Raw genomic sequence first — 19,637 nt, forward strand, 5'->3', positions numbered from 1 at the left:
TGCATAAATAACAAATAATCCTATTATATCTTATAATATTGTTCAAATACTTCTAAAAATAAACAACATCAATGTCTCAAAAACATTTCAAAAATCCTTATACTATTTTTCCATGTGTCTCCTCGCTCTATATAACATCAACATCATTTGTAATATCATCTGCACAAACACAAACAAACAACGGTGAGTTACCATAAAACAATACAAGATAATACACTATCAAGACAAGATTCTCTTGAAACCCTTTATTTTGAAGTTTAACAAAAGTGTCTAACGAAATAATGTTTATAAATATGGCTGTCTAGGATAATGCGCTAAACACAACATATATGTTAAACAATATCATGAACACAATGTATATCCTGAACGCTAAAAAGAAAAGTCTAACATAAACACAATATATTACTTTAAATGAAACAATTTGATAATCAGACTAGCATAAATGCTATAGTATATGGACCATGCTCAATGCTATAATGAACGTCTAATGTTTTAAATACAAATGTATGACCCATGCATAACAACTATTATAAATATTAATAGCACACAACAAAAATCAAACACATGACCACCAACTTATAAGAAAGATCTATAACCATTTTGTGCCACACTTCACTTTTGCGAATATTTATATTTTCTTATTTTACTTCATGATACTCATGCCTACCACCTTTCTAGATAATTATTTTTCCTGGGGGCTTAAACAAGTTGTTTAAGAAATTCCACTAATCAACACCTTTGATTAGTAACAAGTATCACTATTCTAGGTTCCACTAAACAATTGTAAACCAAGGTAAACTAAATCATGAAAGAGAAAATAAAACTAAATTGGTAAAAAGAATATATATAAGAGTGATTAATTACATTCAATTTCCAAAAAGATTTAATTGTTCATACTTCCTCTTTCATCTTATATGGTGTTTAAATTTGTCATTTCTAGTCGATGTGAGACTTAGAAACAATTGAAATACGAGGGAAACACAAGAAACGGGGAGGGGGTTGAATAGTGTTTCAAATTCTTTTCGCAAAGACAACATTGATCATGGGGTTCAGGTTCTTGCATATTGTTAATAAAAATAGTAGGGACAAAAGGACCATTTGTAACAGTTTCCCAAATTTCACTATCAATAGATTTCATAAAAAATTGCATTCTAACTTTCAAAAAAACATAATTTTCACCAGTAAAAAAAGGAGATCTATTGATAAAAGCATCCTCAACAAAGGTCTGATATTCCATAAGTTCTCACATATCTTCACTCGATCAAACTTTCACTCTCACCCTCAAAGTTTCTATCTCTTTTTCCTAATGGCAAAAGTTTCTATATAAATATGAGGTCTCTAATATAATTACAACTATGTGTTGGATTAATTTTTCACGTATCGAATATACATAAAGTACTTTATTTATAATAAAAAAATATGTATTAAGGTTAAAAATAAAAAAACAATAACAAATTAACTAAGATAAAAGATAATGATAAAATAAGATATGATATATCTTATAATAATCTATCCAAAGAAGACGTACTTAACCCAAATGAGTTTATTTTTTAAATATTTATAAAAACCCATTACTTTCATAATATAATAAGATAAAAAATCTTTAACTTAATTAATTCTTATAAGTCTCTAAATAATATATTTTATTTTATTATTATTATCTAACAATAATATCTAATTATATCTAATTCTTATAACCCTATTTAATAATTTTTTCCAAATCTTATACTTTAAAACATCTTTTAAAATAACATAAACCATAAAATAATAAACTATTTTATTTTTTATTTAAATAGTTAACCACATTTTTATATTTTTTTCTAATTATTAAAATTTTTGGATATCTAATTTTCTCGAGTCTTACAAATAAAGTTGCAAGTTAATGAGCTAAAAAAATGATATTTCTACTACTGTAATCACAGAAAAAAAATATATTGGTCACAAAATATAGATGCCAATAATGAATTTAGCGCTTTCTTATTCTCAATGGCTTTTTAAATTTTAAAGAAAACAATTCTCGATATCACTTTATTTTGTAAAAAAGAAAAATAAATAAGAGCAAAGAACAATCTGAACTTTATCTTCCACATCCAATTTTTACACATATATAACTTTATGTAATTGTTTCTAGAATTAAAAAAAAATTAAAAATCCTCATTGTAAACAAAGAAAAAATATGAGTAGCACAACTAAAAATATTTTGTGTAAAAAAAAAATCTTCTAATGTATTTAAAAGGAAAAATCAAGAACATTTCACAATATATTTTTAGGTATGCAACTTCTAATTGTAAATTTTGTTTCAACTTCTAATTGTAAATTTTGTTTCAATTACATCTTATATTATATTTATGAAAGTTAAGTTTTGAGTTGTTTAATGGTTCAATGATAGAAGAATAACAACAATTAATGTTCACAAGTTAATGAAAAAAATAATAATTCTTTGACACACCTAAATTTTTATATTAATTTGATATCATCCTTACTTACTTTTTATTTTTTTCTTTTTTGAAAAAATATAAAATTTTACACTTTTTATAATCATTTTACCCTTATACTATATTAAATAAATGTAAAAATAGGAGATGATACCATTACTCTTAATAAAAACTATATTGGCAATTCTATATAATTTATTGTTTTTAGAAATTTGAAATCTAATAATTTCAAAACTACATGAATGCATTATAATTATAATAATAAACAAATAAAAATCCAAATAACCTGTCCTTTTCCATAAATAAATAAAATTAATATATATTTATATTTGTATGTGGAACCTTTATGTATGCGTATACGTGTGTCATGTGCCGTGTTAAAAAAATCTGTGTTACCGTATTTTGTCTGAAAATAGTTCTCTTCTTTTAACTAGTTTGTTTTTTTCCTTCATCCCGAAAATTTGCTCACATATACTTGAGTAAACGTGAGCACTTTATACATACATAATATATCTAGTCACACAACAAAGCTAGTGGCGCAATCCCCGTAAAAGTGAACCTGCAAGCAAGAATAAAACTTGTGGTTGTACTGACATAAAGGTGACCAAAAAGGAACAAAAGTAAACAAAAAGTGGTGAATATGTGATCATGAGCATAACTTACAATTGCCGCATGCATAAGAAAATGATAGCTACACAGTTTTTTGCCTACTCTGTGCTGGCACAGGTTCTCTCAATCACCTTTGAATCTGTTCTATGAGAATTCCTTGATGGAGAAGTTGATCCTCGAGAAGAACTATGCCCAAAAAGACTGAGCTTACCAATTTTTTTGGAGAAAGAACTCATAAATTTACGCGATCCGGACTTAGCCATATCCCTCTTCATGCAAGCATGCTCCCTCTCCAGATCGTTTAGTCTCATTCTTAGACGTGCCAATTCAAGTTTAAGCTCACGGTTTTCGCGTCTCAGTGATGCATAGTTGTCTCGTGGAGACATTGCGGCACTTAGTGCACCACTGCTTATGCGCCATGACTGGTGTATTGGCTTGGGGTCATCTTCCCCGTAGGAGCAGGACAAAGAATTTCTAAGTCTTAGCTGTTCAAAATACAGAACTTGCACTATTGATTGAAGAGGAAGACGCTCATTTTGCGCAGCGTGTGCTCCAGCTTCTTGAGAAAGCTTTTGAAAGTCAATCAATCTGCATAGCTTTTTCTTGTCCAAATCTGACAAACCTTGGTGTGCCTGAAATTTCATAAGGTATCAGCTTAGAACAAAAATGTCAATTTTACAAGTGATATATGTATATTAGAGAATAAGAGACATTAAGAGTGAATATTCTTTAGATTATATTCAGGAATAACATGTTACTCCTTTCCAGGTTAAACTATTGTTCACTGCAAGTAGAAAACTGTTGTACACATATAATGAAGCAGAAACAATAAAACATACTTTTAAGTAAATATCAATGGCGCGATATAAACCATCATGAACTGTGCGGGCATGTGCAGGCAAGGTTTCTGCAATGACCAAAAACTTGGAAAGTTTCAGGTTTGCATCGGGGGCTATTTCAGCGAGGTAGTTATCCACTAGTTTTGACACTTTGACTAATGCAGTTTGGGAGGGTGAACGAGGGCTGTCAGATTCAAAAACAAATGCATCTTCTGGATCTTCTTCACTATCATCCTGCTGAAAGAAATTTACCAAAATTCTATGAACTGTGTCAACATCAAACAAGGTATCACCTGCATGCCTGAAAGATGGAATCAAGATATCATCAAGGGTGGCAACATCTATCTGTGATCCAATCCTTCTTTCCAAGTCAAGTCTAGAAGCAATTGTACAATCCAGCATAACTGCACTTCGCAGAAGCCCGAAAAGGAAATTGATTGGAACAGCAAGTTTTTCCACTGGCAAAAGGCTAACAATGGTCTCAACCACAAGCTTTTCATGTAATGTGGAATTTGAATCAATCTTAGTCTGGCTAGATGGATTCCACAAGCTGGATTTCTTTGTCAGTTCTTTCTGTGCATAATTCACAAGGGAAGCACCAATACTCTCTGGCCGAACCCCACGGCATTTCATGGCCGTTATGACTCTTTGATACATATCAATTCTCAGAACAGAAAGATCTTCTATCCACCAGTCACCATCGCATTTGGCTTGCCTACTCATGTGTAACCTTCCTGAGCTGCTATACTCTAATCTTGAGAAACTAGACGCTATTTGTTCTGCACATGCTTTTGAAGCTATTGCATCAATGCAGCGGCTAACTACTTTTAGCTCATCAGCAAGAGGCAGCAGGCTCTCACATTGTTGCAAGACTTCAACACACATTTCGAGATTCTTGCAAACTATACTCTCAAGGTATTCCTCAGCACGCGAGCCAAGGTTGTCTTTTGAAAAGTCTTCAGTCATTTCAAGGTAATCAGAAACACAGCATAGCTGAGCAACATTTGTGGATGTAATCTCAAAGTTAATGCCATAACAAAATTTTGCTGCCAACTCGAAGCATTCAGCTCCTCCTGGTAGATTAAGAAGCTCAAATCTTGAGATATCATCACCCCTGTGTTCTGCAACTATTCTCCTTATTCTGCCACTTCTGGAGACAAGAGGAAACTTCATGCAAAAGTAATAAAAATTAGAACAATCATGGAGGAAATTCTGCATATTCCTTTTCATATCATATTGAAAATCCTCACAACAAAAATATATAAGAAGGTACTAACCTTGTGCAATGAAAATGATCCGCCATTCACTTCTATTGTTATATCACTTGGAACATCACGAAAAATCCTGCAAAAGGTCATTGCGTTGAATCAATCAACACATAAATTTGATAACTCCTCTTTGTTGACTTTGTATCATAACAACTCATGCACACCATTCACTTATCATTATGATTTCAAAAAGCAAGCAAGATAATTGATTCTTACTTTGCTTGGAAGGATATAAACACTCAAAAGCATGTAGAATAAAAAAAAAAAAAACTGAATAAAAATCACTTCGAAATTAGATACATATAAACAAACTCTTATATTCCTTCACTTACATATGCATTTCCTTTAAGAAGAATAAATGGAATTGTCAAAACCGACTTTGTCAACTATCATTTTAGAACAAATAATGTAACAGTTTTAAGGTGACATCATATGTTTTTTATTTTCAGTAAGTTGCATTAACTCCAAAGGACCGACCCAAAAGATGAAAAAAAATCAAATTTTAAAATGAGAGTCCCATGAACATGTTGGATTAATTAAGATAACAGAATCCCCCGACAAAATTTGGTTGGTAAAATTCTCAACAATCTTTGTTTATATGATCCTTGTCAACAACCCTGCCTTAGCAAAAAATCTTAAAAAAGAAGGCGATCGCCCAAATGTCTGTAATTCATGAATAATAAGTAAAGTGAAAAATGAAAAAAAAAAATTGAATTACTAGGTTTAGAATAATAACAATTGCTAAAGACAAAATTATGCTAGCCAAAACAAAATCAATTCAAACAGAAAGCACTTTTTACAAAAATAATTCAGATCATCCAAGTAACCAAGAAGTCATTCACTTAGAACATAATCTGCTGAACATGAGATACATTACATTATCTCATAAACAACATTAGAATAGATCTTTGATCATTTTTTTTTCCAGCAGCAGGTTCAGAAGAACCATAGAAAAATCAAGTTCGGGTTCAACAGTCTCTAGCAGAATCCAAGTTAATAAACACAATTACAAGAATACATGACAAGAAATAGACCACTTGTCCAACAGATCACCTATTGATAATGAAAGAAAATTTTTAACACAGGAAATAAACTACTGAGTGCACATGATAATAACAAGAATGACATAACATGGATAATCAGAAACTCTCCCTTCAAGCAAAAACTTGTCTAGGAGGAAAACAAAAGGCAAGCATGAAAAATTAAAAGCATAGAAAGGACTCTGAGAAAGGATGAAACGAACCATTCATTGTATCTTTGCCTTGTACCCTTGACCAAGGATAGCTGCTCCTTGTCAGTACGATCCATAGGAAGTGAGAAAAAACAAGATAGTAAAACAGAACCGAATGTGAAAGGAAAGATAAAAGTATAGTAGCAGTGTGTTTAAGGTAGTAAGCAGCGAAGTGTGGAAAGAGACAGAGACCCAGTTGGAGATGTTGCTGTTGGGGGAATTCTTTGGCCATTTTCGTTGAACAGGTGGTGCTCATTGCATAGATTGCAATTGTCCAAAGTAATGGGCCTGTGATGTGGGTCCCAGCTTGCTTTACGTAACTCATTTCTCTTTACTCCTTTTATATAATATATAAATTAACAAAATAAAAACATACATATAGTGTACACAACGATCCAATGAATGTAAAATAGACATGTTTCATCAGGTATAGTATGCAGAATACACTATATATACATCAATGCTTTAAATTTTAAATCAAACGAACCTTCTACATCTAAAATCAGCATTGTCTAGAGTTTACTGCATTTATTACTTTAATCATGGTATAACATTTTAGTTAAATCAACTAAATCATCTCCACAAAACAAATAATTGAGACAACTATTTACCATTTTATTCGCTATTGATATGACCCTCAATTAGTTACAAAATTTTCAAGTTAGGTGGAAGAGAAAGTCAGTGATTGTGTGTGAGTGAGACACAAGGATTTTTTATTTGTTCGGTGCTTTTTCATTTTTCTTGGCTTCTTTAAGGTAATAGAGGTGTTAGTAGGTGTTATTTAAGAAAGAGGTTTTTGGAGAAAAGTAAAAAGTTCTGCTCAGAGGAACAGAAATGAAAGTGGGAACAAAAGTTGTTAAACAGGTTTTGACAATTTTGTCATGTCACCCTTTTTGTCTCCTTTACTCCAAATTTCATCATTTCTTTCTCTGAAAATATTAGACTTGTGTTTGAATATTTCTTCATTTCAATCTTATGGCAGTGCCATGTAACTAAATAATGGACATGCTTTTCTGCAGATTTTATGGACTCCGGTCATAATATTGAGTTTTATACAAAACTTTGTCTTATTTTATTTTTCAATGCATTCTATAATATGTATTATTTACCTGAATATAATATCTTCATAAAAGTTTTTCTTAAAGAGAAAGTGGAAGCTTTCAATATCAAATGTTTATTCTTTGGTTAGTTTTTTATTTTATAATTTATTTTGTAAATTGACAATATATAGTCTTTATTTATTTAAATTAAATAATAATAAAATGTTTAATATATACGTAAATAAAAGAAAACCAATTTTTTGGACTATCAGAAAATTTTTAGTTTTATGTAACAGTTTTGGTTTGTATGATATTTTATTCATATATAGGAAGAAGGTGAAGCAAATACAGCATAAGATGGAAGCATATCAAAGTAGGTAGAAGTTCTCTGATCAAAGAATGAGACTATTTGAGTTCGTAGTTGGAGATCATGTCTTCTTATGAACGACTCTTACCATGAGTGTGAGAATAACTATTCATTCTAGGAAATTGTCTCCTATATTCATTGGTCCATATCAAATCTTACTACACATTGGACCTGTAGCTTATTGATAGCTATGTCTCCTCAACTATCCAATCTTCATCTGGTGTTTCATGTCTCACAACTTAGGAAGTATTTATTTGATCTCTTTCATGTACTAGAAGTGGAAGATGTGCAAGTTAGAGGAGACTTGTCGGTGGAGGTACAACCTATAAAATTATGAGAGCAAAACAAAGCAACTTAGAGGGAAGACCATCAATTTATTTAAGGTTGTTTGGGATGAACATATGACTTTATGTGGGAGTTAGAGAGAGTTATGAAAAAGTCTTATCCTCATCTGTTCTCAAGTAAGTCCAATTTTGGAGGTAAATTTTTTTTGGAGGATGTAAGAACCTAGAAAATAGAGTATTAGAGTTGATAGATATTTTAAAATAATGAGACCGATTATTTAGATCTTAAAATAATTCAATAATATAAATAGAAATTTATAAACATGCCTCATTATCTAAAACATGTACCATTTCTCTAGAAATCTTTCTCTAGACTTTATCTCCCTTCTCTCTAAGATTTCTAACTCCTCAGTCATCTATTTGACGATTAAGAATTAACTAGGTGGTCATAGTAGTGATATCTGCAACATCATTGAATCAGTTTTTTTCTTTTGAATAAGTTAGTTTCTACTCCTTTTTGTTTTTATTATCTGATTAAGCTAAATTCATGTAGGTCTGAATCATGTGTCATCCAACCTCTTTTTCTAGCTCCTTAACGATCAAAAGTTCTAAAGTTTTACCCTAATCATGATTTTATGGTTTGTAGGTACACGTAGAGTTATTTAAGCTAAGGTAGGGGTAGTTTTCCTATTACAAGTGTTTAAGCTTTCCAACCAGGTAAGAGAAACTAACTACTACTTTTGATATTGCATATGTTCTGATCAACTATGTTATATGGTTGAAATGTTCTGAATTGAAGTTTGGTGTGAATAATCTTTGAATTGGAAAAGGGAGATAAATGCTTGTTTTCTTTTAAATCTTATGTATATTGATTTTTATGCTTGTGAGTTGGTATTGGTTGGACTATTTGAGGTGCTTGTTTTAGAGTATGATTAGGCAGAAAACTGATCTGGCATTAAGAAGTAGGAAATAGGTTAAATTGTAGGTTGGTCTTGGTCCAAAAACGAGTTTTCATAGGTGAGAATTTGAGATAATGGTCATGATAAGTGTGAAAAATATTTGATTTTACATTTATAAATGAGCTCAAATTTGTAATTATTCATGTAATTCCTCATTGAAAAGTTGTAATTAGAAGTAAGAAACTGTGTAGTAAATTGTACAGGAATTTATACATCAAAGTGGAGTGTTGTGAAACATTTCTCGCTAAGCTAACAATAATTCGCTTAGCTAATTAATGTTTTATTCGCTCAGCGCGCCAGTAGAACTCGTTGAGCGAATAAATGCAGTTAAAGAATTGCAGTTGAATATTCGCTTAGTGCATGGGATCTGTGCACTTAGCGAATTAGTTATTTTCTTTTGATTTTTAAAGTGGAAAATAGAAAGAAAGATTGAATTCCAAACAAAAGTTCCGGACAGAGGAAAGAAACGATAACATCTTAGGAACTTCAAGAGACTACTTCAAGTTATCAAGACATCATTTTTGCAAGAGATTGCTTCAAATGTGTACGTTCTAAATGACTAGGAGTAGTTAAATTTCTCTTTCGTTGGGATTGGATGATATGAATTCACTGTGATGTAATTTTCCTATTCAATATATCGTTGTTCATTCATATGCTCTTTCTTGAATTTACTATCATTGTATGGAAATATAATGTTATTTGAATGTCTCTGATTATTGGAAAGTAACTTTGAACATGGACATATAGATAGAGCACCTAAGTGATTTGGGATCTAGGGATAAACTCAAAAACTTGGTCATTCTTAGGATTAGACTTAATGCAAATTGTATGTTAAATTGACTAAGAGATTAATAGTTTGATATATTAATTTAGAACTAGTTGCTAAGAGATTAAGACTAGTATGCCTTGATGTGAATGTTTGAACGAAATAATGAAATATTGAACAAAGTTTTATATTCATATGATTCATGAAACCCAATTCCAATGAAGTTTCTTTTAAATTTAAATTCTTGGCACACCAACTGTTTAATAAAATATCAAAAAGAATTTGTGTTGTTTTGTGCATTATGATGTCTAATTGAGTTATAAAAGGAAGAATTGTCATGTCTTGCACAAGTTCCTTGGGAGAGAACAATATTTATCACTTGTTACGCTGCTACTGTTGCATAGTCAATTGGGAGAAAATTAGTTTTTGGATATATTTTATAGTCATTTAAAACTTGTCTAGACCTTGAGTTAATAAAAAAATATGATATTAAATTCATCAGTAGTTGATAAGTTTAGTTTTAGGCTATTTTTGGTCCATTTTAAGGGTTTTAACAAATGAGAATCAAAAGAAGAAGGCCTGTGGAGAAAATGAAGGTTTAAGGTTTTGTTTTTGAGACAATTGAGACTCGTTTAGACCCTTAGTTTGCAAATTTATGGTTTATAATGTGTAGAATTGGTTATAGGTGTTTTTGAGTGGTTGAGTGATGTAATGCATCTTGTTTCTGAACAAATGAGCAAAGTGGTGTTTAATTTCATCCATAAACATGTTTTTGCATCAATCTTAGTCTTAAGGAAGTTAATTTGGCCATTTGAATAGGTTCAAGGTGCATCTAAATTAGTACAACAAGTTATTGTCATCTGGTATGGTGTTGAGAGGTCTTGTGTGATACTCAACACTCAAACCCGAGAGCCCTAGGGCTCTAGGACGCTAAGCATCACTTTGGGCGTTAAGCACCTCAAAGTTAGTGAGTTTTCTGACTTCTATGCGTTGAGCGATGTATTTGGGAACTAAGCATCACTTGCTTACTATAAGTATGACGTTGGGCGTCGTGTTAAAAGTTTGGGCTTTTCATTTTCTTTTCTTTGATTTCTTATGAATGGTAGATATGTTGATATGTTAAGGTTTGTTTGGTAATATATATTGAATATTGTGATGGTTTATGTATGAGGTTATGTATGAATTGAATTATGGTTTGAAATGAGCTTCTAAGGTGAAGTTCTTAATGGTTGTTCCAAGTATATTAATGTATTGATGTAGGGACTCAACCTTGGAAGTTATCCTGATGCTCCGATAATCATTCAATCTCAGGTAGAGAAGGGGATCATGTGGTAAGGAGTAGCAGGAGGTCTTGGTTTATTGTTTACTGTTCTTTGTCCATAGGTCGTTAACAGACTAATCTTATGAGGTAGCTTGGGGGGTTAGTTGTTCCACCATTACAAGTGTACAACTTGTCATAGTTTGACATCAATACATATATCGAGATTGGTCAAGTATAGAACTCATATGTATGTTTATGTTTGATTTGGTTTGGAAATGAATTATGTTATATGTTGTTTTATAATTGCATGATTTGATTCTTTTATAATATTAGCTTACCCTTCTTGTATTGTTGTTTGTATGGCTTGTTGTATGATTTGAAATGACCACCATATAGGTGTCAACAAAGGGAGATAATATTTCTGTGAAGAAGCCTCTAAAAGGTGATGGTGAAGATGCTTAGTTCGAAGTATAGTTAATGTTTTCTTTTGGATTGTAAATTCTAGAAACCTTCTCTAAATAAGTAAATAGTTTATTAGAGCCATGTATATAAATTTCACTTATAATTATGTTTTAGGATAATTGTACATGCATTTTTATATACTTTCTTTGTGATTAATTGTTCTAGTTTATTACATGTGTGATAATTCCTTAATAGTGTTTACACTATTGAAATGGGATGTTACATCTGTAACATTATCTACTCTCGTATAATAACACGAGTTATACAATCATCGCACAAACTCAAAGGACAACACTTGTTTTAGGTATTGCTTGGTTGTGGTTTGTTATTGGGGTGACTTACCTTTGAGATGACATAAGGTCTTAGAGATTGTTTGAGTCTAGTGTGGTTTGTTTTTTAAATAAAGGATTAGATTGGAGATTGATTGACTAAAGTAATTTTTTTTAATGGGTTTTGGTTAATTAGTGTGATAGAATCATAGTATTGACTTGATGATTTAGTTTAATATCTTGTATTCATGTTTTGATTTTTATTTTATCAGTTCATCCTTGCTTGTTTGTGTTTTTGTGAAGATTGTATAACTCATGTTGTTATATATGAGCAGGTTATCTTATAGATGTTTTGGTTGATGAGTAAAGCGACGAGATTTGGAGTGGTTAAGGAGTTTTCTTGTTATTTTAAACAATTTATATGTTTTATTACTTAGAAGTTTTAGACTTTTTTTTTTATCTTTTTATTTAATTAACATTAAATATATTGAGATTTTTATTACTTCAATTTTTGAGATGTTATTTAATCTTAAACTTTCGGAAATAAGAATATTTTATACTTAACTCGTGACATCCTAAGTTGGGATGTTACAAAAACTTTAACAAGAATTAATTAAAAAAGTGTTTTGGTTAATTCATTTTTTAATTGATATAAGAGGTAAAATAATAGAAATGATTAGACATCAATAATATTTAATTCAGAATATACTTTAGTTAAATTTACTATGACTAATCTATAAAGTTTTTGCTTTTAAATGTATTTTAGTTAATATTGAGAATACCAACAAATTAATTGAGAATTTACATGGATTAATTTGAAAACCTAAAACAATAATTAATTGAATAATAATCTTTAGAAAACCAATGTTGAATCCTATTTTAAAAACGCAATGGAATCAACATATTTTCTTTATTATTATATTTATCTTTTTTTTAATCTTTTCTTAATTTTATTATTTCTTTATTTAAATTTTTTTGTCTAATCTATTATTTATTTTGTTTATCTTTATCTTATTTTATTACATTTATTATTTTATTTGACTAACCCCTTTCCTATAGCTTTTATGAGAAATATTAGATATATAATTTTTATCTTTTATTTTTAGCTAGCTTATTATTATTTCTTATTTACATTTTTGGCTTAGTCCATATTTCTTCTATTATAAATAGAGGACCCTATGTATATATTCACACAAGGGAGATTAATCTCATACATAGTTTTTCACTATATTCAACATGGTACCTAGAGTTTGGTTTTTTTAAGGAAAAAAGATTATGTTGCCTTTGTCACTACGCTTGTCGTTGTTGGCGGTTGTGCTGCCTACTGCAGCCAGCAGTGCCATCGTCTATCGTCGTCACCCACCACAGCCACTATCGGAGTTTCAGTTTCGACCGACTATGAACATTTTTTATCGTCTCGGCCAATGACTAGTTGTCGTTAACAACGTCTTCATCAAAGCTGCTATGCGCTCTTAGCACCTTTTGAAGTTATAGATCTGCTTCATTTTTTGTCGTGCGTGTCGCACGTCCCGTCTCCTCTTAGGCAGTTATCGTTGTTGTCTCTTTTGACCTCCCTTTTGTTACCATTGTGTTTGACTCGACCATATATATTTTTTCTCCTATGAAAAATATGACCTCCCTTTTGTTACCATTTGTGGCTCTTCAAGAATGACCTATTTATCCACTGGATGTCAAAACTATATTTGTTAATGGCGATTTACAAGAAGAGATTTACATGGAGCAATCTCCCAAGATTTGTTGCTCAAGGGGAGTCTTCTGGGTTGATATTTCATCTTCTATGTCGTCTTCGCAAATCATGAACAATTTGGTGTCACTTGAGTGCAGAAAAAACTATTTTCACTAAGTTTTTATAGATTATATTAGTAACAAGCTTATTACATACGACTTGTATGCACTAGTTTTAGGAGGAGTGTTATATTTTGGGTTAACCCATATTTCTTCTATTATAAATAGAGGACCCTATGTGTATATTCAACATAAGGGAGGTTAATCCAATACATAGTTGTTCATTATATTCAACAAGAACTAATTTTTCAGAAATCAATTTCGTGTTAATTTTTATTGATAAAGGAAACTTATTAGCTAATGTACTATGCTCATTAACCTTTTAGAAATTTGATGTACCATCACCCCTTATTCAATCCTACCAAAATCCATTGTTGGGAGAAAATGCATACCTAAGGCTATGTTTGTCTCATCATGGTGTTTAAGACATCCAAAACATATTAGACATTAACGATTCAGTATATTTTAGTAGATGTGAATACATTCTATAATTTACTCATAGGTCAAATGATTCTCAATAAGTTGAGAAAAATCATGTCCACACTCCACATAGTCACGAGATGTCCTATTAAGAATGACACCATCATTACTATAAAGGTTAATCATAAAGCAACTTGAGAATGCTATGCCCTTAGCCTAAAAGTCACCCCTTACTCCTTGAAGGCATATACCATAAATGGCATAATTGAAACAAATGAGGTCTTGGAATTAACTAAATCGGTTGATGTTCAACAAAAGGTTCACAACAAGTAATGCATACACTACAACTTTTTGATCTATCGAGAGAGGAGGTTTACTAAGGAAACACAACACCAATGAGACCTAAGTCCAACCATATAAGATATTAACACCACTCTGAACCCAAAACCTTAAGGTAACAGGTTTGTAGGTCTTCATCCTTATATGGTGTTCTGTTTTCTCATTTTTATCCAATGTGGGACTTATATTCACACTTGGATTCCCAACAATCTCCTCCTTAAGAGTGAGTCCCTTCCACATTGGTACACTCATTTTCTAAAGGAAGCATTCCCAACCACAAGTGCCTTTTTTGCTTATTGAAGTTTATCTTAATTGGACAAGCTTACCTCGAACTAGAGACCATACTAATTGTGGGCTCTGATACCATTGTTGGGTCTATAGAGAGAGAAGGCTCACTTAGGTGACACAACACCAATAAGACTTGAGCTCAACCACATAAGGGATTGACATCACACTCAACCCAAAACCTTAAGGCAATGAGTTTATAAGTTTTCATGCTTATATGGTACTCCACTTTCCCATTTCTATGTAATGTGTGAGACTCAGACTCATACTTTGATTTCCAACACCAACTAGGTCACCAACCGACTTAGTGTACAAAAGATGACAGTGCAATTAATTGTCTCCCATGATGTGAGATAGAAAGGGTATCGACAAGAATGTTAATCATTTTGCATGGTGCCTCATTGATATGCCAGATATTGATCCAAAGTTTATGCCCATAAGCTTGCCATTCTTCTACATGCCAAGTTGATAGCATATAGAAAATGCAAGGTCAAGGAGGAAAGATGTGCATTTAGTTGACCAAGAAGTTGGGAAGCACTTAAAAGCCAACTTCATTAAAGAGATCATATACAAAACACGACTTGAAAGCATATGGAAAATGAAGAATAGACACCAACTACACTAACCTAAATAAAGCATGCCCCAAAGACATTTATCTGTTGTCAAGCATAGATCGGCTTGTGAATAACACGATAGGCTTTGAATTACTCAATTTTTTGGATGTATATTCAAAGTAAAAAAAATGAAGTGGTACCTTTGGATGATGATGAAACAACCTTAATAAATAAAGGGGTTAATTTATGCTATAAGATTATGCTTTGACCTAAAAAAATGTTATCAATACTATAGTGTTTCCCAAAACTCATTGACAACAACAATATGGAGGTTTATATGGATGTATATGTTGGTAAAGTTATCTACAACAATAGATTATCCTTTTCCACCTAGAAATGGTCTTCAATCCAAAGAAATGTTTTTGCAGGATAGAAGTCCAACGCCTTAACGAGAAGCTTGCGCTCGCCATGCGGAGAAGGCCAGGCCTTTCCTAAAGTTATGGAAAAGGAGCTGAGGAATTTCAATGGGATGACCATTGCAAGACGACGTTGCAACAAATAAAAATGAATATTTCGTTCTTGTCCATACTTGTTTGTCCTCGACCACATGAGGCAGGAAGAATGCAACATCCAGTGCATTTCACTTCACTACAAAACAAGAACTTTTGACTATTAAAATCTTCATACTTCCACCGGAGAAGCAACTCCATCAAAATCTGGTAAAAATAGTATTAGACTTTTTGAGAACAAGACATTGATATACACCGAAACAAGCTCGGCCGAGAATGGTCATATACGCCAAGACGAACTCAATATGTACTTCACGTATACCTTTCAAGAGTCTCCATGAACATGACTTTGCTATTAAAATAATACTATATTTATTGTATTATGTTTGTCATGTGCATGTTCTTGAGTTCTAATAATTGTCCATCACTAGCAAGCATGATCATGAATCGATTCCACAATAGACATCCTTCATTACGATCGTTTCCATGGGCAATAATGTGTTAGCTTACATCTTCAGTGTAGTCTTTATTGTTGCCACCCACGATAATCTTTGGAACTGTGACATCCGGGCACTGACGAGGACAGGGAGTAATCTCGGTGCAAGAGACACCGACAAAGAGCGGCTCCTGACAGGCTTCGAGTGAAAGGGACATATGGACGAATCGAACATACATATGAATGAGAGGGATCTAGAGAGTGTATAGGTAGACTATACTGTTGAATGATAGCTTAAAGAAATTAATTTGGCTACTCATATCAATAAATGCATTTGCTTTTTAGTAGTCTAATCCATATAGTGTTGATCTGTGGGGCAGTCAATATTTCCTGCAAGTTATCGGGACGTTACATGAACAATGTATTTATTTCACAGATTTTTCTTCTAATTTATAAACATAAACTTTGTTAAATATAGTTGTTAGAATTTAGTCTGTTAGTATGTTAGGTTCGTATTCTTGATTTTATTCTGTGTATATTTCTAACAAAATTTAAAATAAAAAATGTATTATAATTAAAATTCTTAAGAAATAATTTTTTTTAGGTCATGATAACTTTTATTGTTATATAAAAAAGTTTCAAACGGTTGATAATTTCTTAACAAAATTTTCAGTTTTATGTAAAAGTAAAATGAAAGATTAAAGAAATTGCCTGAAAATACTTTGATCAGAAACCTACTCGATTGGTGTAACAGTGACAACACATTTTTCGCTCATGCGTTATGAGCAATTCATGTAAGGAACCAATATTTGCAAGAATATTTCATGGAAGAAAACTTATGTTTGAAACCAAGTAAAAGCTAACTGGTATTAACTATTATTTAGAGTTCTATATTTAAGAAAAAATAACTATTTTATATTTTAACATGCCCGTTAAGTATGTATTTTTTTCTTAATTAATATAAAAAAATTGAATCAATTAGAAAATATTTTATCTTTTCATTTTATAAAAGTGATATAAAATATTAATTTTAATAACTTGCATGTGAATATTATATTATAATTTACTATAGAATTTTAAAATTTTATTTGTTACATGAAAAATAGTTTAATAAATACCTAACTTTTGTAAATTTCAAAGTAAACTAAAAATATTTTATAATTTAATTTGAAAATGTGAAAATAAATTTTTATAATAGTTCGAAGAAAACATAATTAATCTTTCTAATATTCATATTTATTGCAAAACTTTTCCAAAGTAAAATTGAAGGATGATTAGAGCTAGGAAAAAGCAAGAAAAGGTGAGGAGGGAGGGAAAATATTTAATTTTTTTTGTTAATTTATTAAAAATGAACTTTAAGTCTAATTCAATTTTACAAAACTAATTAATTTTAAGTGTAACTCAATCCTATAAAATCAACTTATATGACAAGACTTGTATCTCACTTATATATTATAATTTGACCTTATTTTAAATCAATGTGAGACTTCTAACAAATTTGACTTCAGATTTAGAGAAGGGAAACTCGAATAGTAACTTTTGTAAAGGAATATAAGAAATTTTTGTTGGTTTTGTGCTTCTGCAAATGATTTCCCTTTCCACATTAAAGAAAGCAGCAGATAAAGGTGAAGAAAAGAGAAAGAAGACTGAAATTTTTGGATAGAGATGGGCATGGCAACTTTCACCATAATATTAAAATTTATGATTGCCCACCACCTATATTGTGGGACACTAGTAGAGTTAATGAAGTAGGGTCTCAAATGTTCCTACATCACATAATGGTTTTGATAAGATATGATATAATATCTTCCACTATACTCACATCTATTCTATTCATTTCTTGTACATCAAAACAAAAACAAGTTTAGGTTTAGGTTGCAAGTCAAAGTGCTCAAGTGTATAATCTGTTAATGGTGGTGGTCCAGACCACGGTTGAAGTAGGAAACTTTCTAGGGTATTATAAAGAACACAAAATTATATATACATAAGATAACACAAAAAATTGTACGACTATTATTAATATTATGTATTTTTATTAAGAAAATAAAATATTATAATAAAACCACAATTAGTTAACAGAATATTAATGACTCATAAATGATGTTTACACTACTCAGTTTTATTATTTAAAAAAAAAATTAATGTCTCAATAGGTCTTATATTTTCATTCAAAATTTCAAATAGATTTCTTTTTCTTTTTTCGGCGTCTCAATTAAGTCTTTATCTTCTTAAAATTAAATCAAATAGGGTATTTCTGTCAAATTGAGATTACACCGTTAAGAAAAGTATGTTGACAGTGTAGTTTTTTTATTAGGTGGCATTGAAAACATAACTGAATTGTATTTTTTTAATTTTTGAATTAAAAAATGAAGTATACTCTCTATATTTCATTTTTTAATTTAAAAATTAAAAAAATACAATTCAGTCACGTTTTTAATGTCACGTAATAAAAAAATTACACTATCAACATACCCTTTTTAACTGTGTCATCATAATTTGACGGAAAGACCCTATTTAATTCAATTTTACAAAAATAAGGATTCAATTGAGACACCAATAAAGAAAGGAACCTAATTGTTTGTTCACAATTTTGTTTTTACTCTTTGCTCCTCTTCACGATCCCTTATTGCAATGAACGAACTTCTCATTGCAATGAACCCCTCCATGTGAAGTACCATGAAACGTAACCACCTTTTACGACATGAAAGATAAAGTACTTGAAAATTGTTCATTAAACAACGTCAAAAGTGAGAAAGGTTGATAGTTCAACTTTTTTTGATGTATAAAGATACTTTAACAACATATTTTTATAATATTTTAATATGTTTAATTTTGTAACTGATCCAAAATTAATTCACAATCAATAATAATAATAATCATAAACAGAAATATAGATCAATCAAAGAATAATACATAAATAATGTTAAAATATTGTTAAAAAAATATTGTCAAAGTATCATTATCTTTTTATTAACAATTTAAAAAAAAAAAAGATTGATTTGATGGATTTAAAAAAAAAAAACATGGAAGAAATTTTGCTTTTAACCTCTTTTTTACTAACAATATAACATTACTGATAAAAAAATTAATTTGCGGATCCATAACAACAGCATAAAACTTTTTGTTATAGATAGATTAAACTAAGCATATTTTTCAATTTTTTACTAAAGTTTTTATGAGATGTCTATCTTGAAGTAGGTCAATACTAATATGTAATTAAATTAAAAAAATTCAAAATGAAAATGATCTAATTAAACTATATTTAGATTATAGATTTATATTATTGTATTGAGTCAAAATTGAATCTAGATTGTATTTTTGAAAAGTTAAATGATCACCTTAATTATCCATCACACTCAAATTATGGAGATGATGACAAATGACCAAACATTGATGTAGATCACTCAAATAGACCCCTACCTATAATACTTTGGAAACATTATCAAAATTAGAGATAGTGTTCAACTCCAAATGCAACACCCTATATTTTAGTTATAA

At 30.6% G+C, this 19,637-nt stretch overlaps 1 protein-coding gene across 2 annotated transcripts; it reads right to left on the reverse strand.

Moving 5' to 3' along the window:
* Positions 1-2,881: 2,881 nt before the first annotated feature.
* Positions 2,882-6,670, reverse strand: LOC106772908 (BTB/POZ domain-containing protein At5g48800). 2 transcript variants are annotated; one of them, XM_014659538.2, is made up of 5 exons: positions 6,395-6,670; positions 5,161-5,227; positions 3,884-5,050; positions 3,099-3,676; positions 2,882-2,994 (listed from the first exon to the last, which is right to left on the reverse strand). In XM_014659538.2, the coding sequence occupies exons 1-4, from the start codon at positions 6,457-6,459 to the stop codon at positions 3,143-3,145; spliced, it is 1,833 nt and encodes a 610-aa protein (XP_014515024.1). In that variant the 5' UTR covers positions 6,460-6,670; the 3' UTR covers positions 2,882-2,994; positions 3,099-3,142. The 2 variants fall into 2 exon arrangements, with proteins under 2 accessions (XP_014515024.1, XP_014515023.1); XM_014659537.2 differs by having other exon boundaries at positions 2,882-3,676.
* Between the last annotated feature and the right edge of the window lie 12,967 nt (positions 6,671-19,637).

The sequence above is a fragment of the Vigna radiata genome, chromosome 9 (assembly GCF_000741045.1).
Source record: "Vigna radiata var. radiata cultivar VC1973A chromosome 9, Vradiata_ver6, whole genome shotgun sequence".
Taxonomy (NCBI): domain Eukaryota; kingdom Viridiplantae; phylum Streptophyta; class Magnoliopsida; order Fabales; family Fabaceae; genus Vigna; species Vigna radiata.

Coding starts and splice junctions, on each gene's coding strand:
- LOC106772908 (XM_014659538.2), bottom strand. CDS start 6,459: ATGGATCGTACTGACAAGGAGCAGCTATCCTTGGTCAAGGGTACAAGG. Junction 5,228..6,394: donor AGGCAAAGATACAATGAATG/GTTCGTTTCATC, acceptor GACCTTTTGCAG/GATTTTTCGTGATGTTCCAA. Junction 3,677..3,883: donor CCATTGATATTTACTTAAAA/GTATGTTTTATT, acceptor ATGAAATTTCAG/GCACACCAAGGTTTGTCAGA.